Source organism: Mastigoproctus giganteus, chromosome 5 (genome assembly GCF_048544385.1).
Source record: "Mastigoproctus giganteus isolate SK-2022 chromosome 5, ASM4854438v1, whole genome shotgun sequence".
NCBI lineage: Eukaryota > Metazoa > Arthropoda > Arachnida > Uropygi > Thelyphonidae > Mastigoproctus > Mastigoproctus giganteus.
The window spans coordinates 86465679-86491003 of record NC_143579.1 but is presented as its reverse complement, the minus strand read 5'-3'; the positions used below and the strand labels follow the sequence as shown (position 1 = coordinate 86491003).

At 34.9% G+C, this 25325-nt stretch overlaps 1 protein-coding gene across 2 annotated transcripts in view; it reads left to right on the top strand.

Moving 5' to 3' along the window:
* Positions 1-25325, top strand: part of LOC150085541 (protein FAM8A1) — a 100461-nt gene that overhangs the window by 55154 nt on the left and 19982 nt on the right. For both annotated transcript variants that reach the window (XR_016546929.1, XM_090373331.1), the window contains exon 3: positions 18570-18696. Coding sequence is in view for 1 of the 2 variants with exons in the window: in XM_090373331.1 (XP_090229457.1) it covers positions 18570-18696 (127 nt within the window). In the remaining variant the exon portion in view is untranslated. The remainder of the gene's footprint in view (positions 1-18569; positions 18697-25325) is intronic.

The following is a 25325-nucleotide window of genomic DNA, read 5'->3' as shown; positions in this document are numbered from 1 at the left end:
AGTTGTTTCTGCAATGAAAGTTGTTTTTATTTTCTCTGCATTCTTTGTAATTCTTGGCATTGCCTCCATTTAGGCCTGTAGCACATGCAATATCACATGGTCTTTCATTTCGCTCAAAGTTTTTTCACAATTTCATATTTTTTCTCTATCGACAGAGGTGGACTGGCCATAAGCTTTACCGAGGAAACCCCAGTGGGCCTGAGGCCGGTGTGATTTTGGCTATAAACGCTAGTGTGAGGCCACTACAAATTTTCCTGGGTAAGAATTTTTGACCCAGTCCGCCTCTGTTTATCGATATTGCTTTTATTTTTCTCTCTGAATCTGTGGTGTCTTCACCACAACGCTTCCTTTTCACACCTTTTAAGTATTTTACTCATTTTTAGGGAATAAAGCACAATTACAAAATGAGGAGGCACGCTTGATACTTGATACACATAAACAAAGCTGCACGCATGTAGCAACTGATTAAAAACACCGTAAAGGCAGAGACACACTGTTAACACCTCACTAGCTCACATTTTACTAAAGCACATTTCTGGGTTATGTTACTACCATAAAACAACAAAAACAATTTCCAGTTCGTTTCTGCTAGTGGAATCTGGTAGTAAACTCTATCTAATTGCATTTGCAATAATACCAATAGCTGAATTGTGTGGGTTTTTACGTTATTATGGTGAAATATGTGTCCCCTTTACTGATATAAAAAACATAAAATACATTTTCAGAATCTTCTCTTCATTCCTATTGTGTTGCGTTCAGTTGGGGCGATTCCACGTTCGACTGCCATTTCTTGTAAAGGCAAAGGCAAATCGTGCATAAGCGAAATCAGTTTGTGTTATATATGATATCGTTCCCCTATTTATAAATCATGTATGATCGAATTTGTGTAGTGTAAACACGTGTTATACGAGGACTGACTGAATATGATATCAAAATTATTTTTTGCATCCAGTTGCTTTGTTACCACATCATAGTAAAAAAAGTAAAGTGCAGCCATTATCAACCCACTGCAGGATGGAAGCCTCCTCAACAATTCATGCTGAGGGAAATGGACCATAATCTGCCACGCTGGTCCAGTGTGGGTTGGCAGATCGACCATATTCAGACGTCAGGGGTTTGAACCTCGGTCTACTCAAAGAGCATGTGCTACTATCCAGTCAAATTTGTCAGACAAGACTTTCCCTTAACAAACCAATGCTGTGTCTGAATTTTTACTGCAGTCTTGTCTAGATGATCCTGCAATGCATCTTTAACCAATGACTCTATTATTTTCTCCGGAACAGATGGCATCCTTACTACTTCTTACAAGCAGTAAGGATGCCATTGGGATTTAGTTTACTCAATTCTTCTCTGCACTCTTTCCAAGAGATTTTTCTTAAAATGATGCTTTTAGACCTGTGTGCACTACTCAAGATTCCCCCTAACCATTACCTCATAAAATAGAATAATCACCTCCTTGTCACTAATGGAAAAATTCCTGTATATCAATGACAAAACCCCCACGAGCTGTCCCTAGCTGCCTACAAACCTAAGGGGGCAGTTGGTGGGAACCCACAGTGCACTTGACATGATGCACAGGACTGCATTAATGCTACGGTCATACTGGCTGTGGCTGGGGACCTCATTTTCAGTGTAAATATTTTCTAAAGTAGTGATAAAAATTTATAATAATAATAATAATAGTTTTTAGTATTATTGACAATGACAGAGAAATATATATCAATGTATGGATGAATAAAACACTCTAAAAACAAGTTTTTTCCATCATCTAACAAAGAATATACAATGCTGTAAAGGCAGAAACACATTTATCTATTCACACTAGCTTACATATTACTAAAGCACATTTCTGGAGGTCCCTACTATAAAACAATAAAAATAATTTGCACTCTCCAGTTTATTGGACATTCCTGCTAATGGAATCTGTTATCAACAGGTAGTAAACTCGATCTAATTGCATTTGTGATATTACTGATAGCTGGATTTCTGTGAGTTTTTGCTTTATTGTGATGAAATGTGTTTCCCCTTCACTGAAATTTTCACTCATGAAAACAGAAATTTTTGGAATCTTCTCTTCATTGCTGTTGTGTTGCGTACGTTTGGGGTGATTCTTGAGTTAGACTGCAATTTCTTGTAAACACAAAGGTGAATCGTGCATAAGCAAATTCGGTCATGTTATATACGACATCATTTCCCTATTTATAGATCGTGCATGATCAAATAGTCTTGGCGCATTATAGCCTTAGCTGCTAATGCGCCAAAAAAATCCAAACAAACAAACTAAAAGCATGATCAAATTCGTGTGGTGTAAACACGTGTTATGCTCGTTTGACTAGGAATTTTAGAAGTTAAGTGAATTCGATCCATTCATAAAAGAACATTTGGTTTCATTTGGAAATAAAGGTAGAGGAAATGTATCCTACTTATCATCAATAATTTGTGAAGAAATTGTAGAAATGATGGGGAAAAAGGTTTTCTCACAAATTGCAAAAGAAATTAAACAAGCTAGATATTATTCCATTTTGGTTGATTCAACACCAGATATAAGTTACTTAGATCAACTTGCATTTATAATTAGCCATGTCAAAAATGGCTCATCTGTTGAATGATTTCTAAAATTTATTCCCATTTATTGTCATGGTGCTGAAGCTTTATATGATGAAGTAACAAAATTTTTAAATCAGCATGATATCCTATCATCAAACTGCCAGGGTCAATCTTATGATAATGTAGCTAATATGGCTGGAAAATATAATAGACTTCGAGCTAGAATTCGAGACATAAATCCTCTAGTAGTTTTTATTGCTTTTATATCACATTCGTTAAATTTAATTGGAGTTAATGCAGCAGAATGTGCTATGGAAGTGAAGCATTTTTTTCAGTTTTGTACAAAATTTGTTTATTTAATTTTACCTCATCAACCCATAGATGGAATATTTTAATTTCATTGTTCAATTCAAATGTTAAATGAAAGGTTGAAAAAAAAATTATCTGATACATGCTGGTCAGCTTGAACTGATCCTGTTGTTGCATTAACTGAAGGGTATTCATTTATAAAAGAAGCACTTGAAACATTTATTTCTAAAGATGATGAATCGACAGACACAAAAATGCAAGCTATTTCATTGATTAAAAGCATCGAAAAGCTTGAAACATCATTTCTAGATGTATTTTGGAATGATACTTTACTTGTGGTGAATAAAACAAATAAAATTTTGCAGAAAAAAACAAATTTACCATTGGCCTTTAAACTATTAAGATCTTTAGTGTCATTTATAGAAGAAAAAAGAGAAATTTGAATACTATGAACAAGCCAAATTACTTTCTTCAAATAGCAATTATAATGATTCTGATAAACATTCTGATAAGCAGGGAAAAGGAGGTGATTGTCCCTCTGTATAAGGCAATGGTCAGGCCACGCCTTGAGTACTGCGTACAGATCTAGAGGCCTCATTTTAGGAAGGATGTAGATTTACTTGAGCGTGTACAGAGAAGGGCAACAAGATTGGTGAGGGGAATGAAGGGATCCTCTTACGAAAAGAGTTCTAAGTTCTGCAAATCAAACTTAAGAAACTCCAGTGGCTGGGGACTAGGCACCTGCGCGGTGATCTGATTGAGGTATATAAGGCCTTGAATGGGTTGAGCACCCTGAATTCTGATGGGATCCTTCCACTTGTTCAGATTACGAACCTAAGGGGGCATAAATTCAAATTAAGAAAGGACAGATGTAGAATAGATGCGTGAAAATTTGCCTTTAGCCAGCGGGTGGTTAATTGCTGAAACAAACTTCCATCTGTCGTGGAAGTTGATAGGTTGAATAAATTTAAGGAGGAACTGGACAGGCATTTGGAGGGAATGGTGTGATTTTTTTTTTTTTTTTTTTTTGGCTGATGATGCATAAGCTCATACACTTGCTTTCTTGCATCACATGCCACTACTACATGTTAAAAAACGTAATGATCTTCTGTACTCCTATGAAAAAAGTAAAACACCAGGCATAATACTGCAAGGAAGCGAAAAGTTTAAAATAGAAACTTTTCTTCCTATTATTGATTCTTTAATTACAAATTTAAATTATTGTTCAAATGCATATGACAACATCTATCAATGATTTGGATTTTTTGAAAATCTAAGGAACTTAGATGAACATGATATTATTAAATATTCCAAATATTTGACTTCATTTTATAAAGAAGAATTAAAAAGAGGGGAAAAAAATTGTTTGAAAGCAAAGACTACCATTTAAATAAAACAATTTAGAAATAGAGTTACAAAAAGAGCACATTTCAAATGTTATGTAATTTATGTTAACTTTATTATTATATAAAAGAGAAAACAACTTAGTTCAAGTTTTTCCAAATATTGAAATTACATTTTGCATATACCTTTGCTTAATGATTTCAAATGCCAGTGGAGAAAGACCTTTTTCCAAATTAAAATTGATTAAAAATACTTTGAGAAGTGTTATGACAGAAACGTGACTCAGTAATTAAGTATAGAAAATGAATTTTTGAATTCTTTAGATTTCCATGAATTAATTGAAGAATTTGCTAGTAAACCAAGAAAACATGTAATGTAAGAGCTTTACTTAACTTGTTAAGTGTTTAAATGTTATTCCTTTTTATACCTTTTCATTCTGCCTTTTTTTTCATACCTACTGTGCCTAAATTTATACCTTTTTTATTGTACATTAAATAAATTAAAAGTTTTTATTAAAATTATTTTTATTATTACTTTATTTTTCAAGTCAAGAACATAAAGCATTTTTGACCTCTTAGTCTACATTTTTATCAAGGAATTATTATTTACAATATAAATATAAAAACCTTGTAGTATTTATATTTGTGTGTTATGTGTGTGTGTGTGTGTGGGTAAATATATATACAGAGGCCTATTCAGGGGTGGGCAGACGGGGCATATCCCCCCCCCAAACCAAAAATTTGAAATTAAAGAAAAAAAATGGAGGAGGCATTCTAAAAAAAAAAAACCTCAAAGCCTGGTCACTATGCCCTCATCGCACTAATCAAGGGTTTCCTGTATTTATATACAGGAAACCCTTGATTAGTGCGGTAATAAATCCTTGAAATATACTGCACATATTAAAACCGCACTAATCAAACTTAAGAAACAATGGGAATCATTATAATGAATCCTTGAAAATTATAAAATTGTAAAAACATATTTTTTCTTACTCAATACGTACCTATAATGCACTGCATAGTTCTTAAATTATTAAGCAATAAATTTAAAAAAAGATAGTATGATTTAAATTTAATTTTTTGCAAAAAAAACTTATCGAACTTCGATTGAACAGTGGTAGCTTTCTTCCTTTCCTCCATGATTTTGCAATAACAATCAATTTGCTTATCTAGCCCTCGACGAACGTTCATGCTTCTCTCTGCATCTGGATCAATCTCTAGTATGAGTTCTTTTGCTTTTTCAAGTGTATTAAATAATTCAAGTTTTTTGAATGAAATTTCTTTGGGAGCAAATTGCTTTTCTTCTGCTTCGTTTTCGTCTTCTTCCTTGTATGCATGTTGATGCTCAATTTCAAGAAGATCGTCGTTACTTAAGTCTTTTGAATGCGATTCCAATAATTCTCTAACGTTTTCTGAATCTAGTTCCTCAAAGCCGAGGTCTTTTCCAGTTGTAGTAATTTCATCAATAACTTTGTTGACAGGATTAATGAAACTGCAAAAATCATTTGCGCATTCAGGCAAAAGATTCTGCCAGACTGTTCTCATGCAGCTGTTCGTCATTTCTCCAGTTGTAGCTTGAATTGCCTGAGCAAAGGTTCGTCTCAAATAATATGCTTTGAATGTAGAAATAACTCCTTGGTCCATTGGCTGGAGTAAAGAAGTCATGTTTGGTGGTAGAAATATAACCTTCACATTGTTATTTAAATCAGTGAGTGAGGTAGGATGCCCAAGGGCATTATCTAAAATTAAAAGAACTTTGAAATCTAAATTATTTGCCTTGCACTATTTTTCGACCGCAGGACAAAAATGCATAGTGAACCATTCTTCAAACAACTGCTTTGTCACCCAAGCCCTTTTATTTGATTTCCAAATTACTGGAAGGGATTGCTTGTTACAGCCTTTTAACGCTGTTGGGTTCATTCTACGATAAATTAGCATCGATTTCAATTTGCAATCTCCTTCAGCGTTACCTCCAAGTAGAAGTGTTAATCTATCTTTGGATGCTTTATGACCTGGTGCGGTTGCTTCTTTGCTTGCCAAAAATGTTCTCTTTGGCATTTTTTTCCATAAAAGGCCAGTTTCATCGACATTGAAAATCTGACGATAATCATACCCATTTTCTTCAATTATTTTCTTCAGTTCAATGGGATATTTGGCTGCTGCATCTTTATTGGCACTGGCTGCTTCACCTGTTAATTTAATGTTTTTTATGCCAGATCGAGCTTTGAAATTTTCTAGCCAGCCTTTACTAACTGAGAATGTTGAAGTATCCCCTTGATATTTGTTTACTTTTAATGAAGAAAAAAGGCTCAAAGCTTTAATCTTGATGTTATTTCCATCAATAGGAATGGGTTTCTGATTACAATCTTCTAACCAAATAAAAAACAAATCTTTCATTTCAATCATTAATGGACTTCTATTCCTAGTGCATTGCATACTTAAAGATGCAGATGCCATTTTGCCTTTTCCCCCATACTCACCTGCTTTGTTCAAAACGGCACGTATGGTTGACTCACCAAAGCCTAGTGCCCTACCTATGTTTGCTTTGCTTTCGCCATTATCAAATCTCTTAATGCTGTCAAGTTTAGTATCCAAAGTGATGAATTTTCGTTTATTACCCTTTTTCCTGTCCATAGCTATGAAAGGTAATTAAAAAAAAAATTTGTTTTGGTAGCATGAGCGATAAGCCTGCCGCACTTCTACACTCGTCGAGGATTGCTGAGGAACTGCCCAGCGACTAGTCAGAACTTTACAGAGCACTTTCACACAGCTTTCATACAAGATGAAATTAGTGCCAGATCCTTGTTAAACGCTATATACAGGAATCATTAAAATTGAACAAATTGTGAAAAATCAGAGCGAAAATAATACAGAATCAAACATACATCATGTACTACTTAAACTACATTAATTGTACATTTAGCATGATGATGTAATATCTGCGTTGGTGTTAAAATTATACAAGAATATGAGTTACTGGAGCAAATTTCAATTTCAGAGTGGTATGGGGTGCTGCTGTCGAGCGTTTCGGAGTCGATTCCCATGCATTTAAGTTGGAAGACCCTGGTGAATGCGTGTCACATATTTCCCGCTTCAGGCGCCGTTGTGAATTGCCAAGCACTGCAAGAAAAAAACAGCGCACTAATCAAATTTGATAATGCATATATATTAAGGGGATAGTATCAAAAAAATTTTTCGCACTAATTAAAACCGCATTGTTCAAAACCGCATTAATCAAGGGTTTCCTGTATATGTATGTATATAATTTTTTATAAGTATAAAATATTATTAATTAATTAATTGATGGTTTATCGACCAGGGAAACTGCCTGCTAAATTTAAGCAGAAAGAACCTAACGACCATAATGGATACATAAGTGGAGAGTATAAAGATAGGTAGATTGTGTCAAAGTGCTAATGTAACTGAAATCCAGCCAACTGCCAAAATATAAAAATCAAAGCCAGATACAGATATACTAAACTCTTTGGCCTTCTGGCCTGTAATTACAAATCCCTTGCTACCAATATGGATATAGAAGAACCAGACACCAACACATGCATTTGCCACAAGGCTGAATTACAGCCTTGTGTTAATCCCCACCATGGGCATATAATAACTGGTAACCTGGAGATAATACCTTACCAGGATCTGAGAAAGATTCTTTTATATGGTTAGAAATTCAGGTTGTATACAAAATCCAGCCTAACCACATTCAAAAAGCAGTTGTATCATGACCTCCTCAACTCTGCTTCATGCTAGCTTATAAATACAACACACCTATCGAATATTTCTGCATGTGGGTAAATACTGTGTCATCAGAACTGATAAATAATTAAAGAGCCTTAAAATCACACGGATCTCCACCTGCCACTATCAACTGCAATATCTCCATACTTAAAAAAACAATTTACATGACCAGTTTATCATCACCCCTGTAGACAAAGCTGCCTGCAACTATGCTTTCATATGTAAAGCTTTTTGCTTTCAAAGACTAAATGCTGAACTCAATTTTCATGAAACATACAAGCCTGTGACCAATAATGACACTATCATAAGAAAAAGTTAATAGCTATCAACAAAAAATTAAAATTCAACATTAATAATTACAATTTTCCATACATATGTTTCATACCTAAGTTCCATAAGAACCCAATAGGCTTCAGATTTATTACTTCATGAAAGTGCAGCTATGCATACAAACCTGGCAAGACTTTGGAACAGTTACTGAATGGGGATATTGTTGATGATAATCCTGCTGTCAGGATTATCACCAACAATTTATTTTAAAATTGTTGATTTTAAAAGCTTTGAAAAATTGTCACCAACAGTTTTAAAATTTATTTTAAAATTGTTGGTGACAACATTTTAAAAGCCTTGCATAATAGCAATACATTCCATATACAAACCTTTGATTTGCGTAGCCTATTCACCAGCATTAATCAAGCTAATCTGAAGCTTGTCCTAAATAATCTGTGTAATAAATACAAGCATATAATAGACTGTAAACCAACGTTTTGGAACAACTTAATGAATTTGTGCATTGCTAATAATTACATTTTTAATGGTAAAACAGTTTACCAACAAACCATAGTACCCCTATGGGTAGTTGCATCATTACAAATCTATACCTGTACTGGTATGAACCTCATTGTCTCCGGAAATCTGCTTGTTTAGGTACATAGATGATTTATTTGTAGCAAATTGCCCCAACTTCCTACAAGATCATGCCACTATATATCCTGAAGAACTCACTTTAGAAAAATCTAATAATAATAACCTTGCAGCCAACTACCTTGATTTAGATATAGATCTTAATAACCCTCAGACCACAGTCAACATATACAATAAACAGGAAGCTTTCAACTTCAATGTCTTTAATTTCACACATTGGCATTCTAATATCTCCAAAAACATACGTGCTAATATCATTCTGCCTCAGTGTATCAGATTAGCCACTATATGCAATAGAAAAAAATCACAATATCAGAAACCTCTACAGTAAGCTTCAGTACAACCAGTTTCCTACAGCTTACCTGTATTACCATATCAAAAAAGCATTCCTTATTATTGAATATAAAAAGTTGATTAACGACACCATTGATATATCAATAATATCATGGCCAATTGATATTCTATAACTGCTAGGCTTGTATATAATGTATAGTCTATACTCCTAGTCTCTTTGGTGCCTTACAAACGTAGAAAACTTGTACTCACCAATTGGCTAACCATGGAGTATATTTTTATTTCATATTTATTATTCATTTTTTTTAAAAAATTTTTTATCTTTTTATTACTTTATATATTGCACAACTGGCTTAAATATTGAAGTATGCTCACAGAACTATGTTTAGGCTCCTACTATAGGAATATCAATAGCAACCCTGAACTGCCCGAGCAAGATCTATTTGTGTCTTCTTCCGTATTCTTTATGCTTTCCTACCTTTCTGTATATTTTTATTTCTTGTGAGCCATTAGTTTATCGAACGCAATATTCGAGATGCTCCTTTTCTGCTGTAAACACTTCTCACCTAAACAAAGTTTAGCGACTATTTAATGCTACTTTGCAAGCTTTTTACTCCTTTCAATCCTGGGATGCATTACTTCACGTGTTTAATACCCACCCCTATTATATATATTCGTAATTTAATTTAATCTTACTTAGTTTCTAACTGACACATGGGGTAGCCAGCGTAATTTAATTTTACTTTACTTTATTTTAATTTTGATTTTTTCCTTAAATTTCTAATTTCTTACACACGGGGTTGCTATCTTATACCATAAATATTTCAGAACGGATTTATGTTATACTTTTATTACCATCCTCTGCATTACAGACCCTTCTCTACGATCATATACCTACTTGGCCTCAGTAAGTTATCCTACTTCTTAATCTTTGCATTCTGCCTCTGTCGGGTCAGCCATGAAATATACGTAAACCATGACTTAAATTTAAATTTTAACCCTTAGCTTCAATACTGAATTTCCATGTGTACCATGTACTGCGTATATTTCATGTCAGAAACAGAGGCCGTACTTCTTGCTGTTCTTTCCTTTGATTTCGGCGGCTGATCCCAGAAGAAGGTGCTGAAATCATAGGACACACACAGCATTAAGTACTTCTAATTACCTATTATTATCATCTTTCTATTATTTGTTTTCTGTAGTTATAATTTCAGTTACATTAGCACTTTGGTACTATCTACCTATCTTTATGCTCTCCACTTGTGTGTGTGTGTGTGTGTGTGTGTGTGTGTGTGTGTGTGTGTGTGTGTGTGTGTGTGTGTGTGTGTGTGTGTGTGTGTGTGTGTGTGTGTGTGTGTGATGTATGTACGTATATATGTATATATATATATATAATGTATGTACGTATATATGTATATATATTTTTTATTATTCATTTAGTTTTTTAATTTTGTTTAGGTACACAGACAATTTGTTTGTAGCAAATTGCCACAACTTCCTACAAGATCATGCCGATATATATCCTGAAAAACTCACCAATCAATAATAATAACAACCTTGCAGCCAACTATCTTGATTTAGATATAGATCCTAATAACCCTCAGACCACAGTCAACATATACAATAAACAGGAAGCCTTCAACATCTTTAATTTTACGCATTGGCATTCTAGTATCTCCATACATATATATATATATATATATATATACACACACACACACACACAGGCAGTTCTTGCTTTACGAGTTTTTTTTTTTTCTTTCTTTTTCTTTTTTTTAAGTATCAACAAAATCGAAAATATGAACATTAATTGCAAAAAATGAATGTTAAACATTCATAAATATCGCATTTCAAACCACGCGCGTAGCTATACGATACAACGGTAACCGTACGTTACTGTCGTATCGCGAAAATATTGTAATGTGAACCCGATAACACATTTGTTTTTTGGTAATTCATTCCATGACCGTGGAAGTTCAAATTTTCGCTATATAACTCTCTAAAAGGTCGTTTTTATATGTAAATTTTATTAATTACCAATTCAAATCATTAAGCGCACTATACTTTCATCGTTATCATATGTTATAAGAACCAATTGAACCAATTTTGAACAGCTTTGTGATATTTTTCTAAAGCACATTTCTGGAAGTCACGACCATAAAACAATAAAAACAATTTGCACTTTCCGGTTTATGGGCTTTTCTGTTACTGCAAGCAATTATAAACGGGTAGTAAACTCTTATGTTATTGCATTTGTGAAAATACCGATAGCTGGAATTGTGTGGGTTTTTATGTTATTATGGTGAATATTATGGTGTTTGCCCTTTACTGAAATCTTCAATCGTATAAAAAATATAAATTTTCAGAATCTTCTCTTCATTCCTTTTTTTTTTTTTTTTTTTTAAGCTTCATAAACTTGTTACTCTGCGCAAATCATGTTAGTTGCAATTTGTGCGTTCCGTTAAAAAATGCTTATGCATGCCATTGAAATTTATAAAGAAAAGAGAAGATTATCTTGGAAATAAATGCCTCTTGGAGCATTTCTGAAGAAGACGACTCCTTGTGCAACAAACCAACGAGTGCTGTGTCAATAATGAGTGATCAACGAGTGTGCATTTAGTTGATGATGATGATGAAGAAGAATAAACATTCTTTAACATTTGTAAGTCATAAATAATTTCTCTTTTATTATAATTTGCTTGATTTTACAGGTGACGTTTTCATTTCTTTGGATAAATCACTCATTGTGTAAACATAAACTAATTAGTTAACTAATTTCATTGTTGATAATGAAACCCCTATTTTTAACATTATGTCTATGGGAAATAAATTCCCACTTTACGAGTTTTCACTTTATGAGCGCATAGGAACGAATAAACTTGTAAAGTCGAGAACTACCTGTATGTATATATATAAATATATATATATATATATATTTTTTTTTATGTTATATTATATAAATATATATATATGCGCGGCGAGCGCTTCAGAGTTGGCATTTCATGCTGTGAATGAGGAACATTCTTTCCTCTTTAATGAAGCTAAAATAATTAATATCCAGCATAATTATAGTAAGTTGCTTATTGCCAAAACTCGTGAAATGAAACTCTGTAGAAACTCAATTAACATTTTGATATCAGATGATTGGTCCTATAAATGCATGCGTGATGAAAACTAAATTTCCTTTTAAATACATTTGCATTGGCACATTTTTTAGTTTCATTCCATCCGGTGAACATGAGACATTGATAAGTATTTGTCTAACTTGAGGAATAAATCCATCTTCACGTATTTTATATTACTTTTTTAGTCTGTTTGTAATTTTAACATAATGTTTTCCTATGCTGATAGTTGTGTTGCAGTTGATATTTTTGGAGTCGTGTTGGGGTCTCAACAATGATTCCAGGTTATTAAATCGCTGTCATACTGTTGGTATGGAACACATTAAGATGAATTTTATCAATTTCATCTTTGTATTTTAATTATTTTCCATGATGGACTAGGAGAGTTGGAAAAGAAGCTGTCATATAAAGAGACCAAGGTAATCCCTGTACTATTTATTAAAGGTTGCAAAATATAGGAGATATGGAGCATGTAATAGATATTATGGGGCCTGAAATTTAAATATGGCGAGGGGGACTCTTTCATCCTTAATCCGCCACCCCTGATGATACACTATACACTGTGACCTTTATGTATATCCTGTAATCCCCATATTAAAATTTTGCATCCTTTCTATGTGAGTGACACCACATCTCTGATATCCCCACAATGTCTTCATTCAACGACTTGATCAGCACTTCAAATTCATCAAATTTATTTACTATGCTCCCAGCATTGGTTTACATGCAGTACACATGCGGCTGTTCTTACTATTAGTTACTCCAACACAGCCCGTGTATTTACCTGTTCCACGATGACTCACAGCAGGCTTTGAAATCCCACCCCACCTTGCTTTCACGCTGCTGCTGCACTTCCCAATTGAAACAGTGCAAGAATCACTTTCACCTTTGCCTGCAGATATTGTCCCAAGCTACCAGTTTTCTGACCCACCTTACGCTGACTTGATGGCATAAGAAATATTCTTGCACCCATTCCTGTTTGTTAACAGGAGAGACTGCTTCTACAGGGATGGGATACACTTAAATAGAAGGGGTGCAAGAGTGTTGCATGTGCTATAGAGGCAGCGTTAGGTGGGTCGGAAAATATTCACAGATTAAAAGGTTAATGGTAGCCGCAGGCAAAGGTGAAAGTGATTCTTGCACTGCTTCTATTAGAATAAGCACTGGCCTGGAGTGCGGGGTGCTGGGGTTTTAGGGACTAGTGGGAGTCATTATGAAACAAATAAATACATGGACTGTGTTAAGGTAACTAAAATAACAATAGGTGCATGTTTACTTGCATATACACCAATGCTAGAAGTATAGTATATAAATTTGATGAATTTGAAGTGCTGGTCAAGACATCAAAGGCAGATATTGTTGGGATATCTGAGACATGGTGTAACACAGATATAAGCAGTGCAGAATTGGAATTTGGGAAGTACAATGTGAAACAGAAAGGATAGACGATGTATGAAGGGAGGAGTGGTTATGCTGTAAATTAAGAAAAACATAAAATCTAAGGAAGAGCATCCAGTTACATAGATGGACAGTGCAAGTTTGAGTTTGTTTGGTGTGACATAAGCACTGGGTAAGCAAAAATGAGAGTAGGAGTGCGGTATAGGTCTAATGACTACAATGAACAGTTGTACAGAGAAATAGAATGGGCCAGTAAATCAGATTGTGTTATAATGGGGGATTTTAACTTCCCAGATATTGACTGGAACTTGTGGGTTGGTCACTTGCACGTTGACAAGACTTTTGTGGTTTTATTGGATGATTGTTTTCTGTAGCAGTATTTATTTATTTTTTTTGGTAGTTGTTGGTGCATCGGCTTCTGTGGCCATAATGCACCTCCCAAGGTTTTTGCAGTACTTTGATCCAAACCCGAGGCGGAATTCAAACCTGCGACCTTTGGGTTGCTAGGCAGGCACTTTACCCACCTGGCTAGCCCGGCCGGCCTGTAGCAGCATGTTCGAGAGGCAACCAGAGAGGGTAATACTCTTGATCTGGTTATCAGCAGTGATTAACCGTGTATAAAGAATTTGCAGATTAAGGAACCACAAGGTGGCAGTGATCACAGTGTACTGATGTGGGATTTACTTAAAGATATAATTACCATTAGGAGTAAAGGGAAGGGTTTTTGTTTCCATAAAGGTGACTACAGTGGTCTCAGACAGTTATTAATTCTGTACAGTGGGACCAACTGATGTCACCAACAGCAGATTCTAAATGGGAAGGTTTCACAGAACTAATCCTGAAGCTACTAGGCTTTTCATACCGATTAAGGAAATATTTTTCAAGGTTTAGGCCTAAATGAATGTCAGATGAACTAATGAGACTCGTGTCAGAGAAGAAAAATGCATGGGATGTATATAAATTATCAGGTGATACAGAAGCCTATGGCAGATATAAGCTAGTCTGTAACCACGTCACAAAGGAGGTTAGCAAGCAAAGGCAGATTACAAGAAATCTTTGGCAAAGGATGATAAGAAAAACACAAGGACTTCTTTATTTATATAAACTCTAGAAGGAATGGGATGAATCAGATTGGTCCACTTTATCGATGGTTCGACTGTTGATGATCCTGCTCAGATAGCTGATAATCTGAATGACTATTTTGCATCTACATTCAAACATGAGGAGTTATTAAGGGAGGAAATTGCTAGAAGTTTTTCAGACTATAACAAGGTGCTTAATGATTTTGTAATAACTGAGAGCAAAATGGAGGAGTAATTTTTGGAGTTAAACATAAGAAAGACACCTGGGGCAGATGGGATCTATCCAGTTATATTAAAAGAGGTGGCAGAGGAAGTAAACAAACACTTAACCATAATTATAAGAGTCTGAAAAACTTTCCCTGAGCCCATCCTTGGACTCAGGGAAAGCCCTCACAGACTGAAGATGTACAAATGTATCCCCAGTTGACAAAGGGGGGTCTTAGAGTGACATGAGTAATTACAGACTAGTTAGTTTAACATCTATTCCGGGGAAAATAATGGAGTCACTGGTTAAAGAAGCATTGCAGGATCATGTAGACAAGACTGCAGTAATAATTCAGACACAGCATGGGTTTATTAAGGAAAGTCTTGTGTGACAAATTTGATTGGATACTATGATGTGGTTACAAAGGAACTGGATGCAAGAAATAATTTTGATATCATATACATGAATTTCAGGAAAGCTTTTGACACTGTTGCGCATGGAAGACTACTGTACAAATTGGAGCATTATGGTATTAAGGGTAAGTTTCTACAACGGATAAAAAGGTGGTTGAGTGAGAGAAGACAGAGAGTGGTAATCATGGAAGCTGCTCTTCTTGAACTAATGTTATTAGTGGAGTCCCCCCAGGGTTCGGTGTTGGGCCCACTGTTGCTTTGTATGTTTATCAATGATATTGATGAAGGTATGTCAGACTTAATGTCGAAGTTTTCAGATGATACAAAGGTTGGCAAGGTTATTAATGACAGTAATGGCAATGTGCTACTGCAACAGGATCTAGAAAATTTGGGCAGATGGGATGAAAAGTGGCAACTGAAATTTAACATTGACAAATGCAAATACCATATGGGTAGAAGTAACCTCAGAGAAACGTACCAACTGTGTGGTAGTACACTTAGGGTGGTAGAAAATGAAAAAGATCTGGGAGTAATTATGCAGCCTGATATGAAGTTTTCTGAGCAGTGCAGATGAGCTGCCAGAGCAGGTCATGGGATAATGTCTGTGATATACAGGAATTTTGCTAGTAGGGAAAAGGAGTTGATTATCCCTTTATTAAGGCAATGGTCAGGCCATGCCTTGAGTACTGTATACAGGTCTGGAGGCCTCATTTTAGGAAAGATGTAGATTTTTTTGAGCATCTACAGAGAAGGGCAACAAGACTGGTCAGGGGAATGAAGGAGTCCTCTTACCAAGAAAGGCTTAAGTTCTGTAAATTGCAGCGCCCGGAGACTAGGCACCTGCGAGGTGATCTGATTAAGATGTATAAGGCCTTGAATGGGTTGAGCATGCTCAATTCTGATGGGATTCTTTCACTTGCTCAATTTATGAACCTGAGGGGGAGGGGAATAAATTGAGAAAGGCAGTTGTAGACTAGATGTGTGGAAATTTGCCTTTAACCAGTGGGTGGTTAATTGCTGGAACAAACTTCCATCTGTTTCAGACATTGAAAGCTTAAATAAATTCAAGAAGAAACTGGACAAACTTTTAGAGGGAATGGATGTGTGAAATTGTGTTTTTTTTTTCTGTTTTTTTTTTCAGTCTGATGCTACATAAGGTCGTAAGTGCTTGCTTTCTTGCATCACATGCCTGCATTACTACTACTACTACATTCTATTTAATTGTATCCCATACCCTCTAGAAGTAGTTTCTTCTGATAATAAGCACTGCCCATGTTGAGAAAAATTTTACTGCCACGAGCCTTGCACAATCTCTCTCCGGAGCCCAATTGATCAAAAAGGCTCTCATCATATACCACCTCCTATTGTACCTGAGTAGAATTGCATATACTTTCAAATTCATCCCTAACTTGTGACTTTTCCTCAACATTTTACTTGTTAAATAAGTCAGTTGTTAAATAATACCACCAATATGTACAACAATATCACCTTTCATGAATTTAAAAGATGATATCTGCTCTACAGTGGCTTCAACTTTTGCCCCCTTGCAGGCATACCCTAATTCTATTCCACTTATTATTTTTTTTTTGCACAATATATTTTCTGTTTCCCTGATAATAGTCATCAATGATAGCTAGTTCCTGTGGGTTCAGAGCATTCTGCCCTGGGGATTGCAGTTGTGTTGCCTGATGCTTGCGCCTCCGTAGCCAGGTGGGAAGAAGCAGCAGTGCGTAGCACCCGTTTCTTGATTAGACCGGGGTTCGAGCCCGTCACCATCAAATACGGAGTTTGCGGAAAGGTCAGGGAATGACCACCGCATATCCCGGAGCAATATGGCCTTAGTTGCTAATGCTCCTAAAAACCAAATAACACAATAACGCCTGATGCTCAAGTGTGAGCTCTGGCCTTGAGTCAAGCAACTGAGAGCTTGATGGGCCCCCTATTTAATACCTTTGAGGGCATCCACCCTACTCTTCAAGCTCGAACAGTAGGTGAGATATAAGTAGATGAGAGCTTGAAGAGTAGGGTGGATGCCCTCAAAAATAGGGGGTCCATCAAGTTCTCATAAAGGCCCATCACAATTCTGAGTTGATACCATTTCTTCACACTCTCTGCAGCACACGCACAAACACACAACCTGGCTATATCACGTTCGCTTTCACAATAGTCTGGAAAAATTGCACAAACAGTACATTTCTATTTGTAGGAAAATTGTCCCCTTCAGTTTTACCCTGAGCTACAACACGCCTGCTGCTTTGAGCCTGTATTTGCTGCTCTATTCTGGGACATGATTTCCATTTAAATTCTTTAAAACTGAGATTACTACACTTAACTAATATATTTAAATGCAAAGTATTACTCTAATTCACCAGTTATGCAGCAATATCACATACTGTACTAGCATATCAGGTTTGTGTTATTTGTGTTATGCTGTACCGTTACTTAGTAAACATAATGGTATAGCATAGTTGTATAATAGAAATAGATAATTATATTATCTATTTCGTTTGTAAGAGATAACAAAATTATCTAACTAATGTCAACTTACGTGATTCAAACTATCGAGATACCTGTTTACTACAATTAAACACTAGAATTCCACTATGACATGCTACAATACAAGTTACAAGTTATATTCACAGAAAATCACTGATACAGAGGTTCTACGTGTATTAAGATTTAACTTACAAAATCTCTAGGTAAATTTAAAAATAAGCTAACGAATGTGACTAAGACTATTTGAACTATTTATTGAAGACAAATTTAATATGTTAATTAAGTCAAAAAGACAGAAAAATTTTCCAAAAAACATATTGTTCCCAGGAACTCAAAATTCTTCCTGTAGAGAAACTGCAGATTTTGTGGGCTGCTTGCAAGTGCTGTTTTGACTACTGAAAACAAATTGCCAGAAATATTCAGTATTGACTTTGCTTAAATGCTTGGAACTGTATCATAGCCATGTGCAATTACTTAATTTGTAGTTTTATTTTTTGTACTTTCTAATACATTAAAGTGGATTGTCATGAGATAAGAAGGGAAAAGTTGATGCAATGTTTATAAAAATTCATAAACAGTACTTATATTACTGTAATAATATTACATCTATATATAACACATACCAATTATTTAATATCATTTATATGTTTTATATAATTTTTCTCTCCCTTTGTTTTCCTTGGCATTAGTAATTTAGATAAATATGATCTTGACCTTCTGAGAGATGATAAGATGGACTATAGGATGGCTATGGAAGTGACTTCAGAGATTGTAACATTGGAAATAATTCATCGCTTTGTCGTCTGTATTTTTGAGGCAAGTATGATTTTAATTTATTCTATTACATCATAATGCCATTGAAAAGAATGCATACAATGAAAATATAAAATATAAATTGTTTTGCTTATTAGCTCTGTGATAAGCTTTATTTAATACTTTATAACAAATACTTTCAGCAAAATTGTGTACATCAAAACGACACTGGGATAATAAATTTATCATTTCTCTAATTTGTCACTGTTTCATTCCCCATTCTACTTAGTAAAAGATATTTATTTACAGTTGGTGGCTTTAAAACAGCTGCTAGTTTTTTTTTTTTTAGTCTTAGTGCCTTAACTATCATGCAGATGGGCATAATGGTTAAGACACTTGTGTGACACCTATCCTGTTAGAAGGGCTGGTTCATTGTCCTATAGGACAGTAATATATTGGCTGCTTTAAAACAGCAAATTATTTTGTTTTTATTTAGCTTAAAGCAGAGGTCAAAAACTTTCTTCCAGTCTAGGTGTTATCTGCTGAACATAAATATTAATATGAAATTAAATCACAGTCATGAGAGAGAGAGAGAGACCACTGTATACATTTCTTGCTTCCTAGGAGAACCCAGTCAAATTCATGCTAAGATATAATTGTATGGTCTAGTTAAAGTCACACTCTACAATATCCCTCATTGTTTACTCAAAATGAAGTTACAGTTACTGTCATTCAGTGATCATTATATAAAACCTGAAAAGTGGCCAGTTTTTTTAATAATTTTTATATGGAGTGGCTCAGAATTATGTAAAATTCTGAGTAATTATGTACAATTTAAATATATATATTTTAGTGTTAGCATTAGTAGTTGCAAATGATGCAAGAAAGCAAGCTTATAGAGCATCGTAAAAAAAACAAACCCTCACCTGTTTATTCTCTCCAAGAATTTGTGTAGTTCTTACTTGAGTAAATTCAAACTAACCACTTACACAACTGCAGATGGAAGTTTGTTCCAACAATCAACCATCCTGCCTCAATTTGAATTTATATTCTCTCGTGTGCATAGTCTTAGCAAGAGGAAGAAACCCGTCAGCAGTGAGTTTTCTGAAGCTATGCAAGCCCTTCAACACTTCAATCAGATCACCCTATAGATGCCAATCTCCAGATGCTGCAATTTCCAGAACTTAATTTTTCTTGGAAAGAGTACACCTTTGTTCCCCTCACCAGTCTCATTGCCCTTCTCTGTACCCATTCCAGCAGCCCTAAATCCTTCCTAAAATGACGTATCCAGACTTGTATGCAGTACAGGTCTGGATGTCTCATCATACCTTATACCTTTGTATCATCTGCAAACTTAGACATTTAGCCTGATATGCCTTCATCATTATTAATAAATATGCTAACATATAGGTTAGTGCAAATGCATCAGTTTTATTTGTAGCCATCTACCAAAGTAGTTAAATTGACATTGTTTTAATCTATATCATATTGTGAATGAGTTATAATTAAAACTATTAATATATATTTAAAACAATAATGGACCCAGAACTGAACCCTGGATAACTCCATTATAACATTAGTGCACAAAGAGCAGTGCTCATTGATACCACTCTTTCTTCTCCCACTCAGCCATTCCTTTATCCACAGAAGTAAATTGTCCTTAATGCCACATTGCACCAGTTTTTACAGCAGTCTTGTATGTAAGTAGCCTTCCTGAAATTCAAGTATATGATATCAAATCTATTTTTCACATCCAGTTCCTTTGTTACTGCATCATAATATCAAATCAAATTGGTCAGACAAGGCTGTTCCCTTAACAAATCCATGCCATGACTGCGGTACCCTTTTGTATGTTTAATTTCAGCAATTTCTCTTCCACTTTCATTTCAATTATCACAAAATCACTTAGTTCCCTGCTAGCGTTTGATAAACTGGTATTTCTCCCCCCCCCCCAAAGAATTCCTCATCTGTGAATGTAGATATGAAATACCTGTTCAGTTTGTCAGCAACTTGAGCAGGGTCATCAATGTTATTGACCCCTCTTATTTAACCAATGTTATTTAATCCCTTCCTTCTCCTATTAATTGAAGCATTGAAGTCTTTGCTGCTGTTTTCACATTCTTTACTAGTGACCTTGTAATCTGTCTTAGATAGTCTAGCCTAGCCTCTTTTTGTGACTTGATTACAGACTAGTTAATGTTTATTATAGGCCTCTGTACCACCTAATAATTTATATGCATCCTACGCATTTTTCTAATCTGCCACTAATCTTATCAGTTCATCTGACATCAATTTAGGTCTAAGCCTGAACAGTATTTCTTAGTTGGTATGAAAAGTTAGTAGCTTCAATGATTATTTCCCTGAATGCTTCCCATTTAGAATTTACTGTTGGTAACATCATCAGTCAGTTCCATTTCATAGAATTTAAAGACAGTCTGAGACCACTGTAGTCACCCTTACGAAAGCAAAAACATTTCCCTTTACCCTTGACAGTAGTTGTCTTTAAGTAAATTCTGCATCAGTACACTGTGGTCACTGTCACCCTGTGGGTCTTTACCTGCAGATTCTTAATGGATCCAGTAAATCCACAAAAGTCTTGCTAGTGTGTGTGTGTGTTTGACCAATCCACAAATTCCAGTCAACATCTGGAAAGTTATAATCCCACATTATAGGACGTTGTTATTTACTGTCCCACTCTCTAATTTCTTTGCATAGTTTTAAGGTATACTCATCACAGTCAATTTAACACTCCTGTGGCACACTCCTATTCTCATTTTTCCTTTTTATCTGTGCTTATGTCACACCAAACTGACTCAACATTGCACTGACCACCCACGTTGACCTAATGCACTGTGTTAGATTTTATACTTCTGAACTAAGAGCATAACTTCTGTCACTCCCCCCCCCCTCCTGTCGTGTCTGCCCTTCCTGTATACATTGTACTTCCTGTATTCAAATACAGCATCACTTATGTATGAGTGATACCATGTCCGGTATCCCTTCAGTGTCTGCCTTTGCTTACTTAATCTGTACTTCAGATTCATCAAATTTATTTTCACTGCTCCTAGGATTAGTGTACATGCAAGTACATATGCACCTGTTCTTAGTCTTAGTTACCCTAATGCAATTAATGTATTTACTTGTTCTGTGACAACCCAGTCCAGGCTACTGCATATTCCAGGAGAGGCGGTGCAAGAATCGCTTTCACCTCTGCTGGTGGCTCTAGTTAATCTCTATTAGTCTGTGTATCCCCCCCTCGTGCTAGCATCTTTCCGACCCATCTATCACTGCCTCAGTAGCATCAGCTGCATTCTTGCACCCCTTCTATTTAAATGTACCTCATCCCTGTAAAAACACTCTCCTATTAACAAGCACAGACCACACAGAAAAATTCTACCCCATGAGCCTTGCACATTCTCTCCTGGTTTAAATTGATTGACAAGGCTCTCAACATGTACTTTCTCCTATTGTACCTGAGCGAAATTGAGGGCACTTGCAAATTTAGTCCTAACTAGCAGCTTTTTCACCAACATTTGTAGACCTATTGACCAGTTTGAATAAAAAAAATGCAGTTCATTTTAAAGATAAAATAGCTAATTAAGACTATTTATGGCTATTTAGCCAGTGTGGTGTGGGATGCTGACACTGGCCACCATGGCTTTGCAGCCCTGGCTAGTGTGGGATAGAGCACCACTGCAGGCACACCTACATAGGGACTCTTTCCCTTATGGACATTCTCAAATGCCCATGTATTGTTATTAAAATAATTTATATAATTTATATTAATAAATTTTTCAGATGACTGACCAAAAATCCTCAACTGACTTCTGTCCTCTTTTGAACTCTGTCAGCTATCTTGCAATAGTACCATAACAGGGTAACACTTCCCCAAACACTCAAGTCATTCTTTCACAGATTTCTTTAATATTTCTGTTCTCTTGGGTCAAAAATTTTATTACTGAATTATGCTTGACTTGCTGGATATTCATTCTTCTTCTGCTTATCAACAGAAAAAATAAAATTTTAGAAATGCTTAAGACACTGACATACTATTTTTTAATTTAATTTTTTAAGACGTTAAGCTATCAAAATAACCTATTCTATAATTTATAAATAAATTTTATATATCCTGTTCTCAGAACTTTTTTTGATAACCCCTTGTACAGTACCCAGTACCAATATCAATGACATGGATGAAGCCCAACTTACTTTCTCTGAACAGAATCTCAATTATCAGTTGCCTCAACCACCACCACCACCACTCAACTCAGTTTCCCTCATTATTAACTGTATGATTCCTTTCCCTTTAAAGGTGGTATACTTTGGACCTATGCCCATTCTGATATTCCTTGTTAGAAACTTCCTAATCTGCAATCTTAACAAATCACTCTGAGATTTTTTTGAATTCCTTTCTTTGAAACTTGACTTTCTTAAAAATTATATAATTTCCCTTGGTGATTTTAATGATTACAACCCAGTTGATTTCAGATTTCTAGTTGGATGAACACAGCTGGTAGAGATGCTAAGGTACTTGTGATTATTAAACACCTTACAGTACTTGTACATTTATCTACAAGAATACAGATAACCCTAACAACATACTCAACACTAATGATCTTCTCTTCACCAAAAACCCTTTAAAATACACAATTAATATTAGTGGTTCTCTATGTACCTCAGAACACAAACTGGAAATTGTCTTTTCCAGTGGAGCTGCCAATTGAACATTTTGTAACCACACAGTTTCCTGCAACTGGAGGGAGGGGGCCATGACTTTTTGGTTGAACAATTTATTTTTGTAGCCTACAAATCACTTTTATAGAGCTATGGAAAACAGTTTTTCACTCCATTGCTTATTTTTCAAGTAAAATAGAAATAAACATTAAATCTAGAATATGTTCAAATGTTTTATAAATATCTTAGTAATCAATTAGAAAATACATACTATAAAATATTTTAAAAGATAAAGCATTACGAAAATTGGAGGAATAATGGAAAAAATGAGGTGAGACAACCAATTCTTTCACCATTGTATGTTAAAATGGATATTGAGATTTGAAACAAAACAGCATGTATTCATGAAATGAGTTGGGAAGTTTTCTTAGGAAAGATTAGTTCATTTTGCACATAAGTTTGTTTCAATAGTTACCCCAAACCTAAATTGCAAATTGCGACTTTAATGAGCAAAGCTCCAACTGGCTTTGATTTTTTTAGCTAGCTGTCAGGTTGTCGAGGCTTTTGTAATTACTAATTACTTACACAATTTGTTCACCAATCTCCAGAATATCAGATAATCCTACCCACACACCCAAAACTCTTGATCTTTTCTTCACCTTTCAAAGTACAGTTAACATTATTAGTTATCTTCTAAATGTCTCACATCATCACTTGATCTCTCTCTCTCTCTCTCTCTCTCTCTCTCTCTCTCAGCCTCAAGTCATTTGCCAATACAGGAATGCAAAATGTATCACCTGTGTGAATTCTGTTGGGTAACTCTTTTAAATATTCTAATCATTGTTTGCTCAAATTGTGTCAGTGTAAGATGAAATTCCTTATTTTACACTAAAATTTTCGTCCTTTATCTAAATCTTGGTTTTTCCAATAAATATGCTAAGGTTAAGACAGTGTAAACACTGGCTAAGATCCCAACCGTCAGCTTCTTTTTCTGTCTATGCTAAACACCTTGCTAAACAGAACAGTTGGAAAACAATTATTAATCAATTCAAACTGGATTTTGAACAGCCTAAGAGTAGAAAACTTGCTTCCTGTATGTGTATGTGTTTGTAAGTCACCACTCATGAACATGTAAGCTATTTGCAACACACTGTTTGTTCTTAGAAATATTTTATAAATTTCTGATGTCACAAATGCTTTAAAAATTAAGCCTTGTTTGAAAGTGATGTTAATGCATTAGTGCTAATTTTTGTAATCCTTCAGCATAGCCTTGGGATTCATTGCTATCAATCTTTAACTTTTGTGAATCAGCAATTTTCATAATTTTTATAAGAAAAAACAGGAGAGCCATTATCAGAAAAAAATGTAGACGATTCTTTTAAATGCTAACTTTTGGACTGAAATTAAATTTAAGTAATATGCATTTCACATTAAGATACAGCCAGAGGATTGTTTATCATTACAGTCTGCTTTTAACCATTAGTGCACCTTGGATTTTTCTGTCTGTGAATTTATTTGGATTATCTGTTAGACACTATAAATTAATTATAATTGCTTCACAGCAGATGCTAATATTTCGCTCTCTTTATAAATGTTGAGTCAAAGTTTTATTTATGAATTTTGTATTTATAAATTCAAATTTTATTTAAATATGACCCTGAGCATTTAAAATTTAAATGACCTTTAAATATTCATCCACTTTTCACAGGAAGGCATGTAGTCCCCCTTTTCAGCACACAAATTAATCAAATGGCAAAAACAGTTTATAAAAACCAGGTACTCAATATTCTCATTTAATACCCTTGCCAATACACTTTTTAGACCACCATAGCAGTACCATTAAGGGAATCTCAAATATTTTCAGGTTATTCAGAAGATGTCCGATGTTACACCCTATAGAGTGGACAAAGGCAACTTGTGGACCTTTGTGATTTCTTCTGTGGCCTGAATGTTATCACGATCCTTATATATACGTACGTTATAAGAAATTTACAATAAGCCCAGTAGAAATAAGTCAT